The sequence below is a fragment of the Antennarius striatus genome, chromosome 13 (assembly GCF_040054535.1).
Source record: "Antennarius striatus isolate MH-2024 chromosome 13, ASM4005453v1, whole genome shotgun sequence".
Taxonomy (NCBI): domain Eukaryota; kingdom Metazoa; phylum Chordata; class Actinopteri; order Lophiiformes; family Antennariidae; genus Antennarius; species Antennarius striatus.
Genome location: NC_090788.1, coordinates 15,426,310 through 15,450,216, shown reverse-complemented (window position 1 = coordinate 15,450,216; position 23,907 = coordinate 15,426,310). Strand labels below are relative to the sequence as shown.

Below are 23,907 nucleotides of genomic sequence, written 5' to 3'. Positions count from 1 at the left end.
AATATGATCAAGGAATACAACAACTTGTGGTCTGCAATTACAGAACAGTGGTCCAAAACTCGCCATAAACCAGATATTCAAACAGGTGATGTTTTCTTCAGACCAAACGGTGTGGCAACAGAGTATTTTTACACTAAAAATGTAATAATACAGTATCTAGACTCTAGATACTCTATTTAGCTGGGTCAATGTACTTCTTCCTTGTTCGTTTGTTGCTGTTGTTTTACTCTTTCTGGTGATTCTTTTGTATTCCACTTGTCTCAATATGATGTATCAATCTTTCATTTTTTACTTTTCCCTAATTTTCCCGGAATCTGATCAGTAATCATTTTATAGCTTTCAGTTACTGCCATCTACTGGTTATAACATGAATTCCTTAACATTTTTCAGTCGCAGCATCAATTAACTCCAAGGGAATGAAATTGTTTTGCTTATTTTTTATTTTATTACTACACACTGTTTAACGAATTGTGACAGTTAGAAGGCAGAATTCAGCTCCCAGTAATAGATTCATCCAGCTTCATCTTTCTGTACCTGCACTCCAGTTGTGTTATATGTGGGAATTAATGTAATGTGGGTCCAACGGGAAGAGAATCCATTCACTGTATGAACATTCATTCATTCATTCATTCATTTTCTAAACCTGCTTCTTTCGCCGTCCCGGGTTGCAGGGTTTCTAGAGCCTATTCCAGGGACCCAGGGTTGCTAGAGCTATCACAACCCACTGGCGGCATGAGGCAGGGGACACTCCAGGGGCAACGCTAGTGCACCGCGGAGATACATGCAGACAGACAAGCATGCACACACACAGTCACACCTACGGGCAATTTGAAACCAGCCAATTCGCCTAACATGCACGTTTTTGGAGGTGGGAGGAAGCTGGAGAACTCGGAGAGAACCTATGCAGACACGGGGAGAACATGCAATCTCTGCACAGAGGGACTTTTGGTGTGTCGTAACATTCTCTAGTGACTTTAAGAGTGGCGGACAAAGTATGTCCACCACAATACGTATATATGTACATATGTGAGTGATATACTGTACATATATAGGCGTGTGCGTGTGTGTGTGGGGGGGGATGGCATACGGGCTTGTGTAGTGGTCAATGTGCACATCTAGAGGTTTGTTTTTTAATTCTGGTCAAATACAGAGAAAGTGAATTTTAACTCTTCTCCATGGCAGGACCTTAAAAATATATACACACAAGCTGTTTAGCTATTAAAAACCCTGAGCTCTTTACTTAAGCGCACCATTCACAAATCACCCAGGATTCACCAGTTTGTTTCATCAGTTTTTCTTTTCTGCCCAGCTGGTCAAGGCGAATGATCCCCTCCAGAGTCTGGTTCTTACCCTGAGTTTCGTCCTCAATTAGAGAACTTTTCCCTGACGCTGTCGCTTTTGCTTCACCTGGAAGGTCCTGTTGGGTTTCTCTGTCTGTTGAAGCACTTTGAAATGTCTGATGTGATTAGCACCATATAAATAAAAGTTGATTGATTAAATTTGGCATGCACCTACAGTAATGATTATATACTCCAGCACTAAGTCTGTTATGATTTCAATCAAAATCCACGGTTGAAATTGAGTACTAAAGCCTGAACACAGACTGCTAGTAGGACACTTTCACTTTCTGTCACGCAAGAGTCTGTGATTACCATTTATTTGTGATAAGTCATAGAAATGTAAAAGAATTATGAAGACATATATGCAATTAACAGTAATCTCAGTTTAAGAAGTTTCCTGTTTACAGTAATTCACAGAGCTTTTATTATTGTCTGGAGAGAGAGAAAAAAACAATATTCGATCCACTCTGGAAGTCCAAAGAATTACTCACTCTGAGGGTCAGCCAATCTATGTCATGGCACCAAGTTGTTAGAGTTGGCAGTTCTTTTATTGAACAGTTATGAAAGTGTGTCCAAAGGAAAACAGGATAGTGACTGGTCTTAGTTAATATTTTGTTTTGATTGCAGGTGAAATACAGCAAGTAGGAACTCAGTCTATGTGCCCCCCTAACAAAGGACGCACAGAACAGTTATCTTCTTGGGCGTCTCTGCACCAAACACTGGGATGGATAGCACTCAAGACGTTGTGACTGGACAGTGACACAGTCATTTCATAACTGCTCTGGTTTGCTCTAAGTGTGTGGATGTTGTATTTCAGAAAGTGTATCTGATTGGGACTGTCTGTAGACATTTACCACTGCACAAGAATATATATAAAATTTTATGTTAATTACTGCATACCAGAAACCTATAATGAACCCAGGACTGAGACTGAAAGTTGCCTGCACAAAGACATAAGTGATCAAATTATTACAACTTAACCATGCAGTTGAATATCACAGAATGTACTATACTACATTGTTGGTCTTAAATTCAGTACAAGTTGCCTGGATGAACATGATACTCATTAAGACATGAGCTATGAAGCACCATATTCATACCCACAAAACCAATGTCACTGACGGCATCTAATTTTGAAAAGAATTCTTACTCTTTCATTTTGAAGTATATAGTTACTTTAATATCATGTTATTATGGACTACTTTTTAGAAGGTTTTGAATTGATATGGGTGCTGTGTCACATATCTATAGTAAGGCACTGTGCTGTATTTAGATTTTTTTATAGAGGTACACAATACCAGTCATGTAGTTATAACCCCGCTCTGGCTTAATTTTTATCCATTCTCTCTCCTTAGTGACTTCTACACAAGTCCACAGACACTCTTCCTCCATCTGCTTCAGCTCATTCTCCAGGGCATGTTTGAATTCAGCATTGTCACAAGAATCCCTGGTTGTCATGCAAATGTAGCCACCTATGGAAAAATAGTGCATTAGTTTTTGAAGGATTGAACACACTAATGATAGAGGAGTGAGATACTGATTTAAATACAAACTGTCTCATTCATATTTACAAAACGGCAACGAGAAGAGGCATGTTGTGATTGGGAACATTATTATGGAACTATGCAGTGTTTTAATTGTCATACAGATGACCGAAAATTATATTTAGAAATAAAATCAGGTGAAGTTAATCACCTGTGTAGACTTTAGAAACATTTTAAGGACATAATAAAACTCTCCCCCTTGAACTGACACCTTATTGTGGTATTGTGATGCCCGAATGATCCTAGCAGTTATGTTGTTGTTGCTCTTTGAAGGGTCTCTCATGGCAAAGAGGTCTTGGGTGACAATCCAGGCCAGGAGTCCAAGTGGACCGTGTTCTTCACCTCCATTGTCAAAGCAGCTGCTAAGAGCTGTGATCACAAAGTCTGGTGCCTGTCACAATGTTTACCCCAAAGTTTTGTGGTGGACGCCAGAAATAAGGAATGCCATCAAGCTGAGGAAGGTGTCCCACAGAGCCTTGTTGACTGCCCACAGGGCAGGCCAGCTGTACTGCATCCTGAGTGGTTAAAGAGGCAAAAAACTCAGATCTGGGAGGAGTTTGGGCAGACCATGGAGTATCAGTCAGCCTTAAAGAAATTCTGGCAAACCTTCCGGCATCCCAGGAGAGGAAAGTGATACACCACCAGCACTCCTGCTGGCCTTGACTGAGATATCGTCAGGGAATGAATACTTTGAGGATCTCCTTAATACCTTAAGTGTCTGGATGTGCAAATGTACAGTATCTCTGCAGATGTATCTCTGTAACATCGCATGGTAGTTGAGGACAATACCACTGGATTGGCAGACCGGGATGGTGGTTCCCCTTTTCAGGACAAGGAACTGGATGGTGTGCTCCAGTTATACGGGAACTACACTACTCAGCCTTCGGGGGAAGTCTATTCCAGGTTTCTTGAGAAGAGAACTACACCGATAGTCAAACCTTTCATTCAGGAGGAATAATGTGGCTTTTGTCCCAGCTGCAAAACACTGGACCAATTCTCAGTGGGTGCTCAAGGGTTTGCAGAAGTTAAGCCAACTGGTCTGTATGTGCTTTTTGGATGTAGAGAAAGCGGTGATTAGAAGGTGTATGGGCCTGCTTCATCTGAAATCAAATGGTTTTCAGTTGTTGGACTTCTCTGCAAGTCCCAGAGCTAGACAACATGGAGGGGTTTGCAGTCAAATGTGAAGCGGCCAAGATGAAGATCAGCATCTCTAAATATGAGGTCATTGTTCTGAAAGAGTGGAGTGCCCCCTCTGGTTAGGAGAAGAGTCCCTAACTCAAATGAAGGGCTTTAGGTACAGTATCTCGGGGTCCTATTCACAAGTACGAGAAAGGCAAACAGGCAGACCAATGAGGTTTCCACAATGATGTGATTGCTCTACAGGTCCATGGTGTTCAAGAGATGAGCCACAAGGGAACGATCTCCATTTACCACTCTGTCGACTTTTCAACCCTGACCTGTGGTCATAAAGTCTGGGCAACTTGAGTCCAGAAAGTCTGGGCAACTAGAGTCCAAGTTGCTGAAATTAGTTTAATTGGTAGTGTGGCTGGGCTCAGCTTTAGAGATAGGGTGAGGAGCTTAAACATCTGGGAGAGGCTTATGGGAAAGCTGCCGCTTCTCCAGGTCAAATGGTGTCAGCTAGAATGGTTTGGGCACCAGGTCATGATGCTCCCTGCATGCCTTCCTAGGGATGTGTTCCAGGCATGTCCATCTGATAGGAGATCTGGAGAAAGTCCCAGAAATTGTTGGAAAAATTAAGTCTCTTGGTTTGCCTTGGAACACCTTGGGATCCCACAGGGGAGATGGATGATGTAACCAGCGACTGTCTGGACTCAAACTGCTGCCCCCACTATCCAGACCCAGATTACCAGCTAAAGATGATGGGACTATTTTTTGTTGCATACCATTTCTGGCTTTCTATGGAAAGTCTAATAATTGCTAACAACTTTACTTTAGAGTATGAAACAAGGAAAAATAGTCTCACCTGGTTTAGCAAAGTCGAACAACTCTCTAACCACGTTAACTGGGACATGACCAATAGTCAGTCCTCCAACAATCACAACCACATCAAATAGACCTGTGGGAAATAAATTGGTGAGGTTGAAGAGTTAGAATTAATGGGATTAATTTGACAAATAAGGAATACAAATGTAATGCATAAACCAATGTTATTTGTATTTGATCACACTCACATTGATAGATATAAACAAACTATATAATCTCTCATGCCTGCTGTGAAATACTGAACTATTAAATTACCCCAATGGACAGACAATGGTTCCTCTCCAAGCAGGCACTGCTTCAGGTCCTTGTACAACCCAGTCTTTCTGGACAACTCCAACATTGCATTACTCCCATCAACACCCACAATTTGTTTAAATCCTTGTGTCACCAGCTATACAAGAGACATACATTTGGTCATTCATCAGTCACACTAGTCAAATAAATGAGTATAGGAATTACAAGCCTATCAGGTTTTGATGTTCTTCTGAGCATTTAACATCTTAACACCACAACCTGAAAAGTTGTTCCAAAAAATAAAATATACAAAGAGAACGATTTTTTATTTGGTCTTCTTTTTTGTGAGTTCACCTGTTTCGCCACCAGTCCAGTACCACAGGCCACATCCAACACAACAGCTGCTTCACGATCACCACTGAAATGAGCCGAGATGATGCTTGCTGCTAGACTTGGTCCTCGGTAGTCTAAAACATTGGAAACCTATTCACATAAGACAAACACAAAGTGGTATCTGAACATGTTAATTAATTTATAAATTATGTGGTGTGCAAAGTTCTCATATTATCAGATACATGCAGTACAGTTGAATTACTGTTAGGGGAGAGGGGAGGGGAGGGCAGGGCAGGACAGGGAAGGGAAGGCACACCCACCTTTGTGTTAATGACTTTTTTGGTCAGGTACACGTCTGACATGTGTAACTTACTCTTATGTTATAATGTGGAAATGCTTGAGACAATCCTGGATTTTAAAGCAGGTCATTGTCCTTTGCCGTCTTTTGATTGCCTATCACAGATAAGACTTTCATGCCTTACCCTTCTGTTGTGTTCTGCAATTTGCAAGATTCTCTCAATAATTTTAATAATTTTATAATTTCATGTTTGTCATAAGGTTTCACAAGTTTGTTCGCAAATGACATCAGGACACACAAAATACATTTTGAGAATTTTTATAGAATTCTGAGTTTTATTAAACTTCTATACAACCTTGGTGTTCCTAATTAAAAAATGGCTGACCTTCAGAAAATGAAAATGTCTACAATTAATGTTTAACTTTGTGTAATAGAGTAAAATAATAATTATATGACAGTTTCAAATACTTTCAATGATTTATTCCACTTCCTCACAGTTGTGGTATGTAAAGATTTTTTAACTGCACAGTTGCTCATAGTTGATGATGGACCACATGATGGCCAGAGGAGAGAGTGTATGAGAACTTCTAGTGTACATCTTCAGCCTTACAGTTGTCATGAGGAGAGAGGTAAAGAAATCGTCAGTGAAAATCTTTGTCATTTTTACATCCAAAGCGGTGATGTATTGTAATTGCCAGTGTTTGTGTGCTCGTATGTTCGTAAGTTAGTCAACCACATATCTTCACAACCGTTGTTGAAAGAAAGACGAAACAAAAAGCACATTACTCGAGGGGCAAAGGGGGTGAAAATTAGATGATTTTTCACTCAGGAATTGGATGAGATAGAATGACGAGGGAGAAGACCAGTGTGAGTAAAGAATGTAGATCAAAGCTAATGCTTTGATCTTTGAAAGTAGGTCAGAGCACTAGCTTTGATATTTGATCTATGCAAGTAAGTCAGGGTAAAATTTTGAATTCAGGGGTGTCACAGTCTGTGACTGCATTGGTTCTTGGTTAATATTGGCTTTGATCTTCTCTTTAAAGAATATCTTATACTGGTCAGTTATATCGTCGAACTGGCGAGAAGATTTTTTTTTTTTTTGCAAAAACACTTTAATCTCATTCAAACATTTTGCAATTTTACATTAGATGAAGCACTAAAGTGCTTCAGAAGAAGATTTTTTTGCAAGAAAACTTCAACATTTTACAATTTTTCATTAGATGAAACTTCAAAAACACTAAACACTCAAAAACACTAAAAACCAATAAACAAAGGGAAATACAATATAAAAATTAGTACATTATAACAGGAAGTTTGCAAAAGTGAGGTGGTCATCAACTAAAGTGCATAGGACATTTTTGTAGCACCAGATGTTCCTAAAGTTATTCAGGTCTTTTGTCAATTTATAGAAACCAAATTCTAGTTTTAAGCGACATCTGATGTTACAGCAAAAAACAGTAGCTGCTTCTTGAACAGTATTGTTTTCAATTCTCCTCTTCCTGGTCACATAAATTGCAAGTTTTGTCTCTCCAGAAATAAAATTTAAAAGCTGCCACTTTCTCTGATTCGATTTATTGTACCCAGCACCGTAGATGAATTTCCTGATACTAAAATTTTCACTGAACAAATTAAAAACATTCGTTAGAAGAGTGAAGAGCACTGCAAGTCTCCCACACTCAATGAAAGCATGAAAGACTGTCTCACGAAGGGGACAGAAGGGACACTGGCTGGACACCGCAGGGGTGAAAACAGAGATAAAAGCATTGGAACCGATTGCACCATGTAAAATCCTCCACTGGAGGTCGGCTGTTTTTTTCTTGAGGGGAGGTTTGTATAGAAGTCTCCACTGTGGGTCAGGTCCATTTCCCGTCGTCCTGTTGGCCCAGGTAGTGGGTGCTCTGTTACACAGGTTTTTCTTGTTGATTAGTAAAGCTGATATTATTTCCCACTATTTCAAAGTTTTAAATGAAGTTTTTCATTAAATATTGAAACTCATGAAAGTTTAAAAAAATCCAAATTCTACATCTATACCCAGATAAATTAAATTAGGTATAACTCATTGCATGGTCAGTCCTCACACCAAATTTTAATTTGGTCCATCAATTTGTAATGAATGTATTCCTGCTGTCAGACAAACAAACCAAACTTATCAACTAACCTCCACAGAACAGGTAATTAATTTTTGAGAGATTTGGGTTTATAATTATTATTTAATGTGTATAGGAAGACCAGTTATCCATGAGTTCCAGTACTGGATCTAAGCTTTTAATCAATATATTTATGACATTGATGAAATTATCTGAAATAGTATACTGCTCCTTTGTTTTCTTACCGTTTCGTAGATCTCTGCACTGGAGCTGTAGTAGTTAGTTTTCTCTCTTGGTGTGGAACTTGTAGACAAAGATGCAACATATACTGCTGCACTTTCAACTATTTTACTGACAGATGACATTATAAATACCAATGGGAAATTTCCCCTGGGGTTTCTGTTCCAGAATGTAAGGTAAATTAAACTCTGAGTCAGTCTCAGCTGTGCTTAATAAGTTAATGTAACTCCTCCCTCCTACTGAGCCTGAAGCAGATGGGCTCAAAAAAGTTTCAGAAACACTTTTCTAAAGTGTCTCTTAAGAAAACAGGAGGCAGGAAAATGTCTCTGCCCACCTCCCTGTTCCCTTGTCTCAGGTGTGACTCTGCCACCTCCACCCTCTATTACTTACCTATCCTAGCCTCGATGACAGACACACCATGACTCACAAAAACAGGAAGACATGAACAAGACACAGTAAGAAATGGGGTGCACAGGAAATAGCAGTGCCAGAGAAGAGTTGCAGGACATTCTTTTCTCCAGGAGAAGAATCTTTTGAGAGACTAGTAAATGGCAACGGGTGTATGTCACTACATGGCAAGTCAAGTCCAGAATATTACTAAATTGAACTCATTAAGATTGTTAGCATTATTAACAACAACTCCAATCAAACTGCTCTGAACAGTGGCTTGAAAAGTGGCTTGATATTACATGTTTTAAAACTCAAGACAAGGCGCACACACTGACATGATCCATGCAGAATCTACTGTACATTTTGATGTTATTTTGATGAGCCTTGAAAATTGATATATCAAACATTTTATGCTTGAATTCTGCAAACCAATCTGTAAACATGGTAATCATTAATAGGTAGAAAGTCAAAATATTTACCAGTATGAGCTGGAAATACATCCAGTTCATCACTGAACACAGGCAAAACTTTTACTTTGTTTTCTTTTAATACTTTTACTGCACACGTTAAAGGAATTTGCTAAAGATTTGTATGTGTGAAAATTGAAAAACGTAACGTAACTCACAGAAACTCTGAAGCTAGACACCCTCCAGGCCAGTATTTTTTTGCACATTGATGAACGTTATTACGCTCATAAATATTCTGAATGCACTCTTTTAGATTCCCATGCACATTCCCAAAATCGCTGCACATTTAGACCTTTCACACATTTATTCATGATTACTCAAATTGAGAAATAATTACACAACTCATCATGTTCAGTACATCAGAAAAGATCTGTTGAAATAACGACTTTAAACATTAACTTAGAGTAAACTGCTTATCACTGTGGTATTGTGGGCATGGAGATTCTTCTATTAAACAGGGCATTCATGTTCGTTGTTTTTCATACCACTGAAACATGCCACACAAAACACATTATCACGACTGTGACAAAACCAACACAGAAACCAACTGTAGACTGCTATTTAGTTTTATTATTGGACTTCATGTAAAGTTACCTCAAAATAATCCACATAATTACAAATGATTTACTAGCCTTTGCAGGGAACTCTCTCAGTTTACTGATAAAACATGAAACTGAGCCTGGTAATCAGTGACATATTAAGTCTCATTCGAATGCAGCTCCGCAGACAGAAATGATTTGCAACCTGTATGGGTTATTTTATTACTTGACATCTTCACAAATAATGTAGTTTTAGTGCCTTGATTATAGTTTCTTATAAAGGTAGACAAGACCAGATATGTATCCAGGCTCTTCCTCTAACACACCCAACTCATATTCCTTCACATGATTGAACTCAACACAAGTTATCAGGCCCTCTGCCTCATCCTGCTTCAGCTCGTACTCCAGGGCAGCCTTGAACTCTTTATTTCCAGGGGCATCTCTGGTTGATATGCAAATGTATCCACCTGAAGAAAAATAGATTATGGTGCTGTGATATTTTTGAGTGATTCAAACAATTCAGAAGTGAGAGACAGGTTTAACTTTCTTCAATATCAAATACCATTGGCATTGTCCACATCATCATAAACATTTACTCCAATACTACCATCTGATGTCAAAATAGCATTAATGCTATGTGCACATCACACTACAGGTATACTTCGGCTTATGTCATTCGAGTCACGTCGGTCATGTGTAAACATTGGTTTTCAAAAAAAAAAAACATAGAAAAAAAATTTTTTAAGAGTTTTTTTGTCCATACAAACAAAGCAAGAGATCATAGAAAAGCATGAGAAAGGGATGCGTTTGGTTGATCTCGCCAAAGAATATGGCCGTAGTGTATTTACAGTCGCCACGTTATTAAAACAAAAGGAAGTTTAAGGAGTTTAAGGCATTGCGTGGGTGGTTGGAGAAGTTCAAAAGGAGGACTGGAATTCACTCTGTTGTTCGGCATCGTGAGATAGGAGCGCATGAACCAAAGAGGGAAAAAACAATGGGGGCAGTTGATAAAAGGTAAATGACCATCATTATTATTCTTTACTCTATTCTTTGTTTTTTACGTCATGCACAACTCTCATTTATTGTGTAATAATCTAATCGTAACATGTATTTTTTACATGTTTTGATGCATTTTCATGCTTTATAAAACATTTATGTCGGAATTTTTGAGGGCTTGGAACGGATTAGGGCATTTGCATGGAAAACGCGTCTCGACTTACGTACTTTTCTACTTACGTAACTTCTTCTGGAACCAATTAATTTCATAAGTAGAGGTACCACTGTATACAATTATACATTGGGACTAGCAGGAACCTGTTGAAATTTCACGATGAAACAATAATATCAGGCTCCATCCACACGATGCCGGAACTTTTTGAAAACGCAACTTTTTTGTTGTGTTTACGCTTTCTGTCCACACGACAAAGCAGATATCCAGGACAAAAACGCAACTTTTTGAAGACGCTGTCGAAGGTGAAATGTTTTGAAAACGCTTGGTCTGCGTTGTCGTGTGGACGGTGTATCCGCAACTTTTTCTATCCGGGGGGCGTGTCCCTGCATGTTAATCAACGCACTGAAGCAGATGCGTTTGGACGGAGATCTTTTTGAAAACGCTGTTGTGTGGAAGTGAATCTTTTTCTATGTGGGGTGAGAAAAGTTGCGTTTTCAAAAAGTTCCGGCACCGTGTGGATGGGGCCTCAGACTTCATATCAAACATATGAAAATAAATGTATTGGTTTTTTCAACCAAGTGCACCCATCTCCCACCATCACACAGCGCATCCGGGTCTGATCCAGAACTGGCGTCGGCATCTTTGGCGAGGAACATGAATGAATGAATAAATAAATTAACTTTGACTCATAAAGATAGAAACAGACAAACAAATCCAACTGTCAAGCATGTTTATCAATGCATCTTCGACGTGGAGCTGTCATACGTCAGAAAATAGCCGGTTTTAACTCCGTCCATACATGTAGACTAGAGGTAAGATCGGGCCTAAAAAATCCAGCCCGACCCGACCCCGCGGGTATTAAAGCCCGACCTGACCAGAGCCCGCGGGTATTACAGCCCAACCTTGGACTCGGGCTTAAGATCTTACCTGTAATGTAGATACGGGTCAAACACACTAACGTCGCAGCGGTTTTCGTCGCAGGGAGACGTCCCCCGTATAGAAAGTACGGGGGACCTGGCATTTTCAAAAAACTTTACTTTGGCCAGTATTTTCGTCCCGGATATCTGCGTTGTTGCCCGATGCCTTACTCCATATTATTCACGTGATTCCTTCTGCTAGACGCACCGTGATTGGTTGGGCGGTAGTGGGTGGAGTTAAAACGTGACACCGTGAGGTTTTCAAAGGAGCTTATTTAAATATATTGTCATGTCTCTGTCCTATGATTTTCCTGTTTGTTTTCCTGCCACCAACATGTCTTACCGTTCCAGATTCTGTCTCCTCAATCAGTTCATTCCCTGCACCTGCCTTCCCTTCGCACACCTGTAGCCACTCCCTAATCTGTCTCCAAACTACATACACCCAGCTCAACCTTTAATTTTGGGGTATCCTTGGTTGAGGAAGACTGTGCTGCAATGGGGTGCTTATTGTCAGATGAACTGTCTTAATTCTGTCCCATCAGCTCCTGATTCCTGTCATTCAAGAGGATTGTCTGACTTTGCAGAGGGTTCAGAGGAATGCATGGAACCCCGGGAAGAGCTTGGTTTTAACCCCCCTAGGGGCAGACTGTATTTTGTCTCTGCATCCTGATCCCTGCCTGCTCCTGTCTCTGGACCCCGGCCCGCTCCCGTCTCTGCGACCCGGCCTGCTCCCGTCTCTGCGCCCTGACCCCGGCCCGCTCCCGTCTCTGCGCCGACCCCGGTCCGCTCCCATCTCTGCGCCCTGACCCCGGCCCGCTCCCGTCTCTGCGCCCTGACCCCAGCCCGCTCCCGTCTCTGCGCCCTGACCCTGGCCCGCTCCCGTCTCTGCGCCCTGACCCCGGCCCGCTCCCGTCCCTGCGCTGGAATCGGGGTCCTCCTGTTTTTGGGATGTTGGGGGCTGTCCGTAGAGGGGGGGGGTTGTGTCACGTCTCTGTCCTATGATTTTCGTGTAACATGTCATATCGTTCCAGATCCTGTCTCATCCTCAATCAGTTCATTCCCTGTACCTGCCTTCCCTTCGCACACCTGCAGCCACTCCCTAATCTGTCTCCACACTACATATACCCAGCTCAGCCTTCTGCTCTCGGCCAGATTGTTCAGTGTCCGCCCTGACTCTCCAGTCTACGTATCTTGCCTTCTATCGTGACTGGTTTTGAATCCCATCTGCTCTCTCGACCCAGCCTCTTGCCTGCTCATCGGATTTGTCTGCCTGGTTTTTGGATTATTTGGAACTTGACTCCTGCCTGTTCTATCAAACCTACTGAGACTCTTGACCTGCCCGTTTGTCTGTAGTGCTTTTGGGTTCCCCGTGCCAGTCGTGCTCAGCTGTGGACTGGGGATACATGGACTTCCCAGTTTACATAATTTTATTTTAGTGTCATAACTGTTCCAACAAATTTCATGTTTTTGAGCAGAGTCCAAACAGCAGGAACAACACAGAAAACAGCAACAAATTGAGTGAAACTCAAACAGAAAAGAGAGGAATAGGTTAATTGTAGGAATTTAATTTTATACTGTTTATATTTTATAGTTTAGTATTTAAGTCCTGTTAATGCTGCATGTGTCTGTGTAGTGTATGTCTTGTGGTATGTCCTGTGATGTCAGTGTTTCTTTTTCTCCTGATATTTTTCTAGTATTTATTCGCTATGTAATGCCTGAGCAGTGGATATGTTCAATTTCCTCCGGGATTATCTAGGTATCGTCACAAAAAGAAAAGTACTACTCAGCCAGAGCCAATGAATCCCAAGCACAAAAAGAAAATCACCAAGAAAAAGGTGGTATACAAAACAGTATGCCATACAATATATTCAATGGGTTAAAGCCTATCATGACAACCCCAGCTGGTGGTCATGTGGTGCTGTTCACGGCAGTGCCAGCAGAGGGGTAATCAGTGTGTCCTGATGACACCTGGGCCCTGTGTTCAACAGTACTGTAAATGAATGCAAGCCTGTTAATCATTCTCTCCCCCCGTAGGCCCCTTGAGTTATGTGACAGCTTCAGTTTCTCTAAGTTTTTGATCTGTTGATACACCCCACAACATTCACACACAACATGCACTCCATTCTCATTTTACTGATTCTCACACCCCACGATTTGTTATTTTTTGTTTAATATATTGTTTGAGTAAATTTCTGTTTAAATATTTAATACACGGTGTGTCTCCATCTTTGTCATGAATGTCAGAGCAGAGCTCTGACACTATCAACCAAAGGTGCCTGTCTTTAATTATCAAATACATGAATTAATGCCATTCCCAGTCATTCAGAGTGTTCTGGCTGTTACTATACTTTTTGTTTTTTGTACAGAACGCAAACAGAGAGAACATGACAGAAAATGGCGAAGTAATCTGAATGAAACTCACAGAGAAGAAAGGATTGCCTCACAAAAACAGAAGTACAGTAGTACTTAGCCAGAGCCAATGAATGCCAAGCACAAAAGCAAAATCGCCAAGCCAAACAAAGGTGAGGTTTACAAAAGAGTGAGCTTTACATTCAATGAGCAACCTAAAGAAATAATATGTCATCAAGTGCAAAAACAATGTTAAATCAACATCGCAAAAGGAGAAGTACCGCTTCTCTAGAGTCAAGGAATCACTAGCGCAAAAAGAAGTGTCCAGAAAAAGAAAGATGAGTTATACATTATTCAATGGTTATCGCAATATACTTCTTATCAGTAATGTTGTAAAGCAGATCATCAGTTCAAGTACAAGCATGGGATTCTTAAAATTTTCGGGCGCCATCCACTGGCATCCAGTACAGTTGATATGTGTCAGTTGATATGAAATATTAAGGATTAAAAATCAGACAAATATTAGAGGGACGGTAAAGTTAATTTTAAGTGACAAATATGTTATTCATCATTATGAAAAATAGAAGACAAAATAAATTTTATATGTGTAGCATCATCCCTTTGGTCAGAAAACCTTAAAATCTGCGACGCAGCAGCTTCCGCATTCAGTGGTCACGTGGGCGTCACACGTCACTGGAGCCAAACATAGCTTGACAGCCATAAGAATCAACTACTCCAAAAGTATCATGATTACCTGCGCAGTGAGCGGTTGTGTAAACACAACATCAAGAAAACACAAAGACAAGGACCTATCCTTCTTTAGAATACTTTCTGGGAAGGACAGCACAGATAAACCGGGTCAATACGACCAAGGATCCAAGGATCTGCCATGAGCACTTTATCTCGGAGGATTTCCAAAGAGATTTGAAGGTAAGATCGTTTTCGGACAACCCAAAGTATTTATTCTGAATTCCCAAGGTTTAGTGCATTATTAATGTCTGGAGCTCCTGGAGATATTGTATAAATGTTATCATGACCAGATTATCACGCGATTATGGCACTCGGGAAACGTAAACAAAAGTGATAGACAGGTCATTTTACTGAGAAGATCTGTGACATTGAAATAAAACATACAAAAACAGCATGTCAGTTCCTGATCCTTATACATTCGTAAATACAAGACATGTTAATATAAACTAGAGTTATTATTTCCACACAGTCCACCAGTAACGAATGGCCGCTAGCTCAATGCTAACATAATATGGAAAATGCCAGTGAAGGGCTAGCGCGTTAGCATCGGTAGCGTGATTAACTTTTCCATACACAGTAAAATCAGGACTTTATAACTAGTTGGATATCTCTCAGAATGTGCTTCAGATGAAGACACCTGGGATGAGTCGCTAGATGGTTTACTGGCTGAACCTGACGCGGTGACGTATTTCCTGTATCTCTATCTGTTTTCACATGCTATTCTGCTCTCGCTCTGTCCTTCTGTTTAAATATTGCCCTTTGTATTGCTATTTAATCGTTATTATGGCTTGTTCTAGTAGCTCTGCAGTTCTAGACAGGATGTCTCTGCTAGAGAGACGTGTCCGTGAGCTAGAGCAGCTCTTAGGAGGTAATGTTAGCATAGATAGCACGGACACTGTAGCTAGCGTAAGCTGCCGGGACGTTAGCACGCCCGTCAGGCCCAGTGATAGCTTATCCTCGTCGGCAGTGGCTCCGGACCGGTTTGCGCTCGCCTCCCCCGGTGGCCGGCCGGTCTGTGGTCCTGGCTCGCCTGGTTTCCTCGGCCACGGCCTCCCCCTCTTCCACCCGCGGGGTTAAACCCGGCCAGCCTACTTCTTCTTCTTCTTCTGTTTGGTTTAATGGCAGTTTACCCCTTCGTGTCTGGAGCATTACCGCCCCCTACTGAGTCTACATTGCAACTGGAGATTAGGCAGTTACAGACTAGATCCCCTTAGTGACGGATACTCCTAAATTCTGTCCATTAACCTAGTTTCCCGCATAAAGTCCATCAGTCGCCCCAGTCTTGCGCTGTTATCAACTTTTAGCAGGTTTCCTAAATTAAACGGTTCCTTATCCTTCTCCATCATTGCATTCAAGGTCTTCCTCTCCTCTTTGTATCTCTCACATTCTATCAACACATGTTGCACTGATTCTGTTACCCCACATTGTTCACATTTCCAATCTGTGTGTTTACCTATTTTGTACAATGTTTCATTCAACCTTGTCTGCCCGATCCTTAAACGTGTTAATGTTGTTTCCTCCTTCCGGTTCCTTCCAATCCTTCTTCCCTCTCCTACCTGTCTCTGTATTGAAAATAAATGCCTGTCCATTTCTGCCAACTCCCAGTATTCTTGTCACTGTTTCTGACTGTATTTTTTAATGAGTGCCTTCCCTTCTGCTTTGCTTAAACTGATTTGCAGGTCTATGTCTTGTTGCCTTAATGTTGCTTTGCTAGCATGTCTGCCTCCTCATTTCCCTCTATTCCCACATGGGCAGGAACCCACACAAAACTCACCCCCAGCCCTCTCTCCCAGATTTCATACAGATTACTGTGTGCCTCAAATATTAGATCTTGTCTACATGAATTCATTGTTTGTATGCTTGAAAGAGCTGCCCAGCTGTCTGATGCTATAACTGACTTTTCCTTCCCATGCGTTTTTATCCACTGTAATGCTATTATTATCGCTACTATTTCTACTGCATACACTGATATGTGATCTGAACACCTATGCTTTATTCTAATTTTTCCTGTATGGATATATACTGCAGCCCCAGTTCGGCCAGTATCTGGGTCTTTTGATCCATCTGTGAATATCATTTGATTATTGTCATATTTCTCTTCCAAGTATTTCATGGCTATGAACCCAGCTGTGCTTTGTCTATTCGTTTCCTTAAGAAGTTTCTTAATTTCCCAATTTACTTCTGGCATCACAAAAAACCATGGGGGAATCTTTGATACTGGAATCGTTTTACCTACATGAATCTGGCTTAACCCTGCCCTTTCTGCAGCTCCATCCCCAATTCTACCAAAGATGGCTGCACTGCTGTTTTCATACTCCCAACAGTCCCTCAGGATATTCTTTATGGGGTGATCCTCTCCGTGCCCCTTTTTATTAATCCAATATGCTAACATGATTTTACTTCTTCTAATTCTCAGTGGCTGTTCTCCTGCTTCTACCTGTATAGCTGCCACCGGGGAGGCTTTAAATGCACCACAACATATTCTCAACCCTTGAGCTTGCTGCACCTCTAATTTCTTCAAATGAGTATCTGCGGCCGACATATATGCTATACACCCATAGTCTAATGTGGCTCTCATCACGGCTTTGTATATCCCTAACAGTGATAATCTTGATGCTCCCCAGTCCCTTCCAGCTACACACTTTAATAAATAATCTACTTTTTTGCATTTATTAACAAGCCTGTCTATATGCTGTCTCCACGTTAGTGTTTCATCTACCCACAGCCCCAAGAATCTTACTGTTTCAACCTGTTCTATTTTTTGGCCATATAGATATCATTCCACTTCCTTACGTCTTCTTGCAAAGCATATTGTCTGTGTCTTGCTCCCTGAAAATTTAAATCCCCAGCACTCTGCCCACCGTTCTACTCTCCCAATAGCACTCTGCAGTTTCTGCTGTAAATATTGTATATTTTGTCCCCTAACCCACAGAACCCCATCGTCCGCAAATAACGACTTCCCTGCGTTTGGTTGTATTTGCTCAAAGATATCATTTATCATAATATTAAACAATGATGGACTGCACACACTTCCTTGGGGAGTTCCATTCTCTACACTGTACTGTCTGGAGTAATTTGTACCCACCCGCACCTCAATCTTCCTTTCAAACAGAAAGTTCAACACCCAGTTGTACATATTTCCTGTGATTCCCATTTTGCTCATTTTCATGAGGAGACCTTCCTTCCACATCATACCATATGCCTTTTCAATGTCAAAGAAGACTGCCAGAACTATTTCGTTATTAGCTTGGGCTTTTCGAATCTCTGACTCTAACACTAATACATTATCCATAGTCCCTCTTCCTTTGCGAAAAGCACTTTGGTACTTTGACATGAGGTTTCTCCAAATAGTAATTTAGCCGCTCCATAACCATTCGCTCCATTATTTTCCCCAACTGAGATGTCAGTGCAATGGGTCTACAGTATAACTTGCTTGGTCTGACTGGTCTTTCCCTGGTTTGGTATAGGGACTACAATTGATTCCTTCCACTTGGCTGGGATTTTGCCTGACTCCACCCGGTCAGCCTAGACAGCGTAGCACATTATTCATCAGCGACTCGATTACCCGTAATATTAGATTAGCGATGCCAGCAACAGTACGCTATCAACCAGGGGACAGAGCTTCGGACATAGAAGCTAATCTCAGGGTGCTGATATCAGCTAGGGAGAATAAGGGCAGTCAGAAACACTCCACCAATACACCTAGGAACATTGTTATTCATGTTAGCACCAATGACTTTTATTACTTTTAAAGCAGCCTTTATTTGTCAAGATAGCATTACTGCTGACGTAGTCACTACTCGCCATATCGGCTTGTCAACGGTATCTAAACTCAGGCCCCGTCCACAAGATAATGGATTTTTTTAAAAATGGAACTTTTTAAAAACGCATCGAAAATAGATTCCCGTCCACACGACAGCGTTTTTAAAAAAAATCTCCGTCCACAGGTAAACGCAGCAGTGCGTTTTCAAAGACTGCTATAAGCATGCCAAACCATGTGGTGGCAGTATTGAGTCAAATTTTATCCAATAGGAATCCTCCGTGTTTTGTCGTCACAACACACATAAATATGACGTCACCGTGGTTTTCGTCGCAGGCAAGACGTCACCGTTTTTAAAAAGTCGCGGATACGCCGTGCACACGACAACGCAGACCCAGCATTTTTTTAAAAATCCACCTCGGCCAGCGTTTTAAAAAAGTTGCGTTTTCGTTCTGGATATCTGCGTTGTCGTGCCAGATTTATGTGCATCAATAATGCATTAAATAACTTGTAAGACCAAACTCTATGCAGTTACAGTATGTGCTCACAAAATCGTCCTGGTTGCTATTTTACGGACAAAGCAACAGTGGAAATGTCATAAAACTAATAAATCTTACCTGGTTTCAGAGCCTTGCACATCTCTCTGACCAAACTAACTGGGACTTTAGTGTAAGCACTCATTGCCCCAACAATCATAACCACATCACACGAATCTATAGGGAGTAAAGAGGAGTGAAGATTAATATTTACTAGTTATTACTAGTTATATATTCAATTTATCATGTTGAAACAAACACACTTTAAGGGTTTATAATAAAACTACCCACATTTTCCCAAGTTATTCAAATCCAATGTTAATAATGATGACTGTCGTGACAAAAAAACTGAAAAAAAAATACTCGAGGATCACCTATGTGGATGGATCAGTGTTAAGTTGTATTAGATATGTATGATTGAGAATTCTGGTGTGCTTAGTTTCAAAACCAGTGTGCACATGAGGACTTTGTGAATGTTGGTGCCAAGATTTGACAAAAGGCACTTAGTGTGCTTAATACAAAATAGAAGCACTTGGATCTCAGCAGGTCTAAAACACTGCCTATGCTGTTTAGAATATGCAGTGGAACTCAATGAAGATTTCATCAAAGTTCTGATTAACTGTTATTTACTTTTACATGCTGAAGTTGACTCATTGATCTGGTATTCTTTTCAACTGATGATTGTATGTCAGTCTGCTTGTGTACATTTAATAATACTAATAATAATGATGAATAATACTAATGATGTATTACAGCAGTATCTTTGATGAGTTCATTAAAATAACGAGAGAGTCGATTTAAACTTCAATTGGCCTAAAAGCAAAACACTTACGGTATATCACGTGTCTTTTAATATAACCCTAAAATTGCCATGTAATGAACCATTGAATTACCCTGTTGGACAGGTAGTGGATCCTCTCCCAGCATGCTCTGCTTCAGTTCCTGGTACAACCCAGTCTCTTTGGCCAACTTCAACATTGCTTCACTTCCATCAACGCCCACAAATTTTCTAAATCCATGTTTCTTCATCTGTAGAACAAACACATTTGGTTGTTAGTCAGTCACAGACCCAGCTCAACATTTACAGAACGATAATTCAGAGCTCGAAATTGCGCCCATTTTGGTCACATATGCGCCCAAATTTTTATCAGTGCGACTATTAAATATATTTGGGAATACCGGTGCAACTAGGGGGAAAAAAATCTGGTGCACCTTTTTTTGTGAGACCGCGCTCCTGCTGTCCTGCCAGTAAACAATGAGAGCGCAGTTGCGGCTGCTCTCCTGGGCGAGGGAGAGAGGAGGAACGGAGATGGACGGAGCGTTTCTATCGCTCCGTCACTGCCTTGCTTTTGGGTAGGTGCTCCTTAAGTCTTTGCTGGTGCTACTAAGTTCTACAATTGGGAGCACCAGTGCTACCAAGAAAAAAAGTTAATTTCGAGCCCTGGAATGACACTCAGGACAGCAGATTCCTCTGCCAAATCTGGCCTAGACTTTTATTTGAAGGTAAAACAGATTCTACAAACTGATACCAAACAACTCAACACATGCAAGGTTTTATATCAGGTTGTTCCATCAGAAATGAAAAAAAGTTGCTAAAATTTCATAACACTCAAAGAACAAAGGCTTTGATCCACCCTTTCATTCAGAACCATACCAAAGTTTAATTGTGTTTAATCTTGCACAAACCTCCCACAAAATTTGATGGGAAACAGTTTAGTAGTTTTTATTTGTTATTTTCTAATTCGTAGTCGGCAACCTAAAGGGTAAATGGATGCTAGTCAAAACAAAACATGTTCGATGTAAAAATGTTTTGACTATGGTTTTATTCGATATTAATTAAGTTTTCTTTTGGCATTACTTTGGCCTTTTGTGTTTGTTTTTAATCATGTGAGTTTACCTGTTTTGCCACCAGTCCTGTACCACAGGCCAAGTCCAACACAACAGCTGTTTCACGATCACCACTGAAATGGGAGGAGATGAGGTTCGCTGCTAGACTTGGAGCACGGTAGTCCACAGCAAGCACATCCTATTCACACAACATTTAAAGATTAAAAATGACTTCAAGAGCTGATGAAGAAAAGTTGGACCAGGTGTCTGAACATATTACATAGCCATCACCATACTATTAAACAATCGCATTATTAGACTCACTGAGGAACTGCTATGAGACCTGCATCAGAAACCATTTTTACTTCATAAATTATTCGGACACAGTGTAAAATAATTTTATTAATTTAATGAGTGTTTGTTTTCATGTTGCTTTGCTGTTCAGCTGCATGTCGTCATTCAACTGCTGGCTGTAGAGATAATCTGTAGGCTATCACTCCCAACCTGGAAATCAATCCAGCCAGTCAGGTTTTTATATTGTACCATCCTCCAGGCCCATACTCCGATTGTACTTCATGAATGAATGAATGAATAAATAAATAATTTAATCCAAAAAGGTTGTCTCCATGGTTTGATTTCCAAATTACTTCATTAAAGCAAACCGCCTGAAGCCTGGAGAGAATATGGCACTCATCTAGACTGGAGAACTCTATTAACAGCCTCAAAACATAAATGGAGGCCCTCTGCAAGGACAGAGCAACCTATTACTGAACCCTAATAGAGAAGAAGAGCAATGGTTAAGACAAAACTCCAGCTCTACCGATCCTTCCTTTCCTGCAGATTTCAATAATGATGATTTCATCAACTTCTTCATTAACTAATGTACTTGTCACTGAGACCTAGTCCCAACAAAACGACTTGAAGAAGTCTTTCCCTCAATTAAGATCCCATTTTTAAATATCATTAATCTTTCCCTACTGACTATACAATTCTTTAAAACAACTGCTATTAATTAAATCTCTTCTCAAAAGTCCTTTCAGTCACATTCAGGGTGTGTGAGTTTTTACAGGACAATAAGTTCATTATGGCAAAGAGCCAGCACTAGTGAAAGTCATAAATGACCTTTGAAAAGGATCTGATAATGGAATTATCGCTGCACTTATTAAATCTCAGTGCAGCCTTTGCTACAATTGATCACCAGACATTCAGACAACCTTAGAGCAAGGGTCCACAATGCATTAATTGCAATTGACCGATTGATCACGATGGTAGTTCTGGTAGATTGCGACAATTGTTCAGCTAGATTCCATAACATTAAGAAAATAGATGTCTTTAATTTAGGTCACCGCGCATGTGAAAACAGTGACACGTTATAGCCTTAAACTTTTGTCATCATGTAAACTTACACCTAAATCTTACCTTGATCCATATTTTTTAATATCCATTTTTTAATCCATAACTTTTCTGTAGTTATTGTGTAGTCTTTGTAATAGTGTGGACACTGACAAGATAACTCCATGTGTGAGGCAATTAAGTAATTCCTGCAATTCTTTGAATCAGTATTTAATGATTTTAGATTTCAGTCATTAATAATATGAGGAAAAGATATGAATACGACATTTAGTATTTATCAAGTTTTAATGTACAGTAGTTCATGCTTCTTACCTCATCATAGGTCTTTGCCCAGGTGTCATAGTAGGCTACCTTTTCTTTTTTTGTGCAGCCCTTCAAAGCTGATATAATATTGCCTTTTGCATCTTCATAGGCTTGATTGACAGTTGACATTTTTTCAGCTGTTGCACAGAAGAACCAGAAATAAATGTTTTCAAATGATAAAAACAACAGATATCTGAAAATTTATCAGTAGACACATTATGATTTCCTTACCTTAAAATCACCTGATATCTCTGTTAATTACCTGAGAATGAATTTGTTGTATCAGACCGGTCCTCTAGAACAGACTTAATAGACTATGTGTCACAAGAGGTTCAAGCTACAGTTAACTCTTTGGTTACACACATGGAAATGACACCTGTGTCAAGACATTTGTACTCAAAAGGGTGTGTAGTTTAGGTTAATGTTTACCTCAGGTTTAGGTAATTTGTCATTTTTCAGTTACATTTTAGTTTGGTTTGGGTTTAAGCAATAAAAATGCTTGGGTGTAGGTAACCACACTGGCTTAAGTTAAAATAATAAATTAACATTGACTTTTGATGTCAAATGGGACACAATGAGCAAAAGAAAAAATAAAAACATTAATTTATGAAATCTCCTGTAGGTGTAATCATAGAGTTAAGATTTCATTTTAGAAGGTATGTTACATCAAATATTGGAATAGCTAGCTTTGAAAACTCAAATAAAAAGGTATTTCAACATATGGCCCCCATGTTTCCACAGCAACCATTAATAAAAATGTTTTTCAATGTCAAAATAATTCCCAATACAGTATTTTCCGCACTTTAAGGCGCACTGGAATATAAGGCGGACCCTCAATAATTTGTTTGTTTTATAATCCGCAATCTGTCCACTAGATAGAGCCGCGCTGCTCAGGCAGTAATGATGGCATTCATGACTTCCTGACTACCTTTGAATGGCCCCTATTGTTATGTCAATAAGCCATTCTGAGCCTCATCAAGGCAACCAGAGGCCTGTACCATAAAGCTTGATGAACCTAGCTGGGCTTCCTCTTACTTATCTGGCTTCACTTACCGAGACATCCGCCCTCCGGATTTTCGGTACCATAAAGCCGGCTATGAACTCACTAATTCAATTCAGGCCTGTCCACTCTAGATCTGTGCGCGCTCACATAAAGAGGGCGGAGGTTGCTGCATGCGACCAAACGCAAACATGCAACAAACCGGCCCGAGCCGCATATTTCACAATGGAGGAGCAAACAATAATAATTAATAAATACGAGCAATAAAAATCAATAATCCAGGCAAAAAGCTACACAGTTGCAGATGCCAAACGGCGCAAGGATCGCTGGCACAAAATCGCCGACTGTGTCAATGCAGAAGTTAGTTCCATTATAATTTTACTTCCCCACTATGACTGCAGTTGTATAACTGACTATAGTAACATTTGTGTGTTCCATAAATCTATGTGTGTACGACATTTTTCG

At 40.3% G+C, this 23,907-nt stretch overlaps 2 protein-coding genes across 3 annotated transcripts; both read right to left on the bottom strand.

The window, feature by feature from the left end:
* Positions 1 to 417: 417 nt before the first annotated feature.
* LOC137605879 (methyltransferase-like protein 27) lies at positions 418 to 8,430 on the bottom strand. Its single transcript, XM_068330765.1, has 5 exons — positions 8,086 to 8,430; positions 5,477 to 5,605; positions 5,144 to 5,279; positions 4,869 to 4,961; positions 418 to 2,812 (listed from the first exon to the last, which is right to left on the bottom strand). Exons 1-5 carry the CDS (start codon positions 8,203 to 8,205, stop codon positions 2,610 to 2,612), a joined length of 681 nt encoding a protein of 226 aa, XP_068186866.1. The 5' UTR covers positions 8,206 to 8,430; the 3' UTR covers positions 418 to 2,609.
* A 630-nt stretch (positions 8,431 to 9,060) lies between these two features.
* Positions 9,061 to 22,796, bottom strand: LOC137605878 (methyltransferase-like protein 27). 2 transcript variants are annotated; one of them, XM_068330764.1, is made up of 6 exons: positions 22,705 to 22,796; positions 22,452 to 22,579; positions 20,857 to 20,985; positions 19,853 to 19,988; positions 19,041 to 19,136; positions 9,061 to 9,943 (listed from the first exon to the last, which is right to left on the bottom strand). In XM_068330764.1, exons 2-6 carry the CDS (start codon positions 22,569 to 22,571, stop codon positions 9,741 to 9,743), a joined length of 684 nt encoding a protein of 227 aa, XP_068186865.1. In that variant the 5' UTR covers positions 22,572 to 22,579; positions 22,705 to 22,796; the 3' UTR covers positions 9,061 to 9,740. The 2 variants fall into 2 exon arrangements, with proteins under 2 accessions (XP_068186865.1, XP_068186864.1); XM_068330763.1 differs by having other exon boundaries at positions 9,062 to 9,943; positions 22,674 to 22,796.
* Positions 22,797 to 23,907: the final 1,111 nt, after the last annotated feature.

Excerpts from the sequence above, each read along its gene's own strand:
- LOC137605879 (XM_068330765.1), bottom strand. The coding sequence starts at position 8,205 with ATGTCATCTGTCAGTAAAATAGTTGAAAGTGCAGCAGTATATGTTGCA. Across the intron at positions 4,962-5,143 it reads ACCATTGTCTGTCCATTGGG|GTCTATTTGATGTGGTTGTG; the intron begins GTAATTTAATAG and ends TATTTCCCACAG. Across the intron at positions 2,813-4,868 it reads GTTCGACTTTGCTAAACCAG|GTGGCTACATTTGCATGACA; the intron begins GTGAGACTATTT and ends ATTTTTCCATAG.
- LOC137605878 (XM_068330764.1), bottom strand. The coding sequence starts at position 22,571 with ATGTCAACTGTCAATCAAGCCTATGAAGATGCAAAAGGCAATATTATA. Across the intron at positions 19,989-20,856 it reads CAGGACTGGTGGCAAAACAG|ATGAAGAAACATGGATTTAG; the intron begins GTAAACTCACAT and ends TTTGTTCTACAG. Across the intron at positions 9,944-19,040 it reads GTGCAAGGCTCTGAAACCAG|GTGGATACATTTGCATATCA; the intron begins GTAAGATTTATT and ends ATTTTTCTTCAG.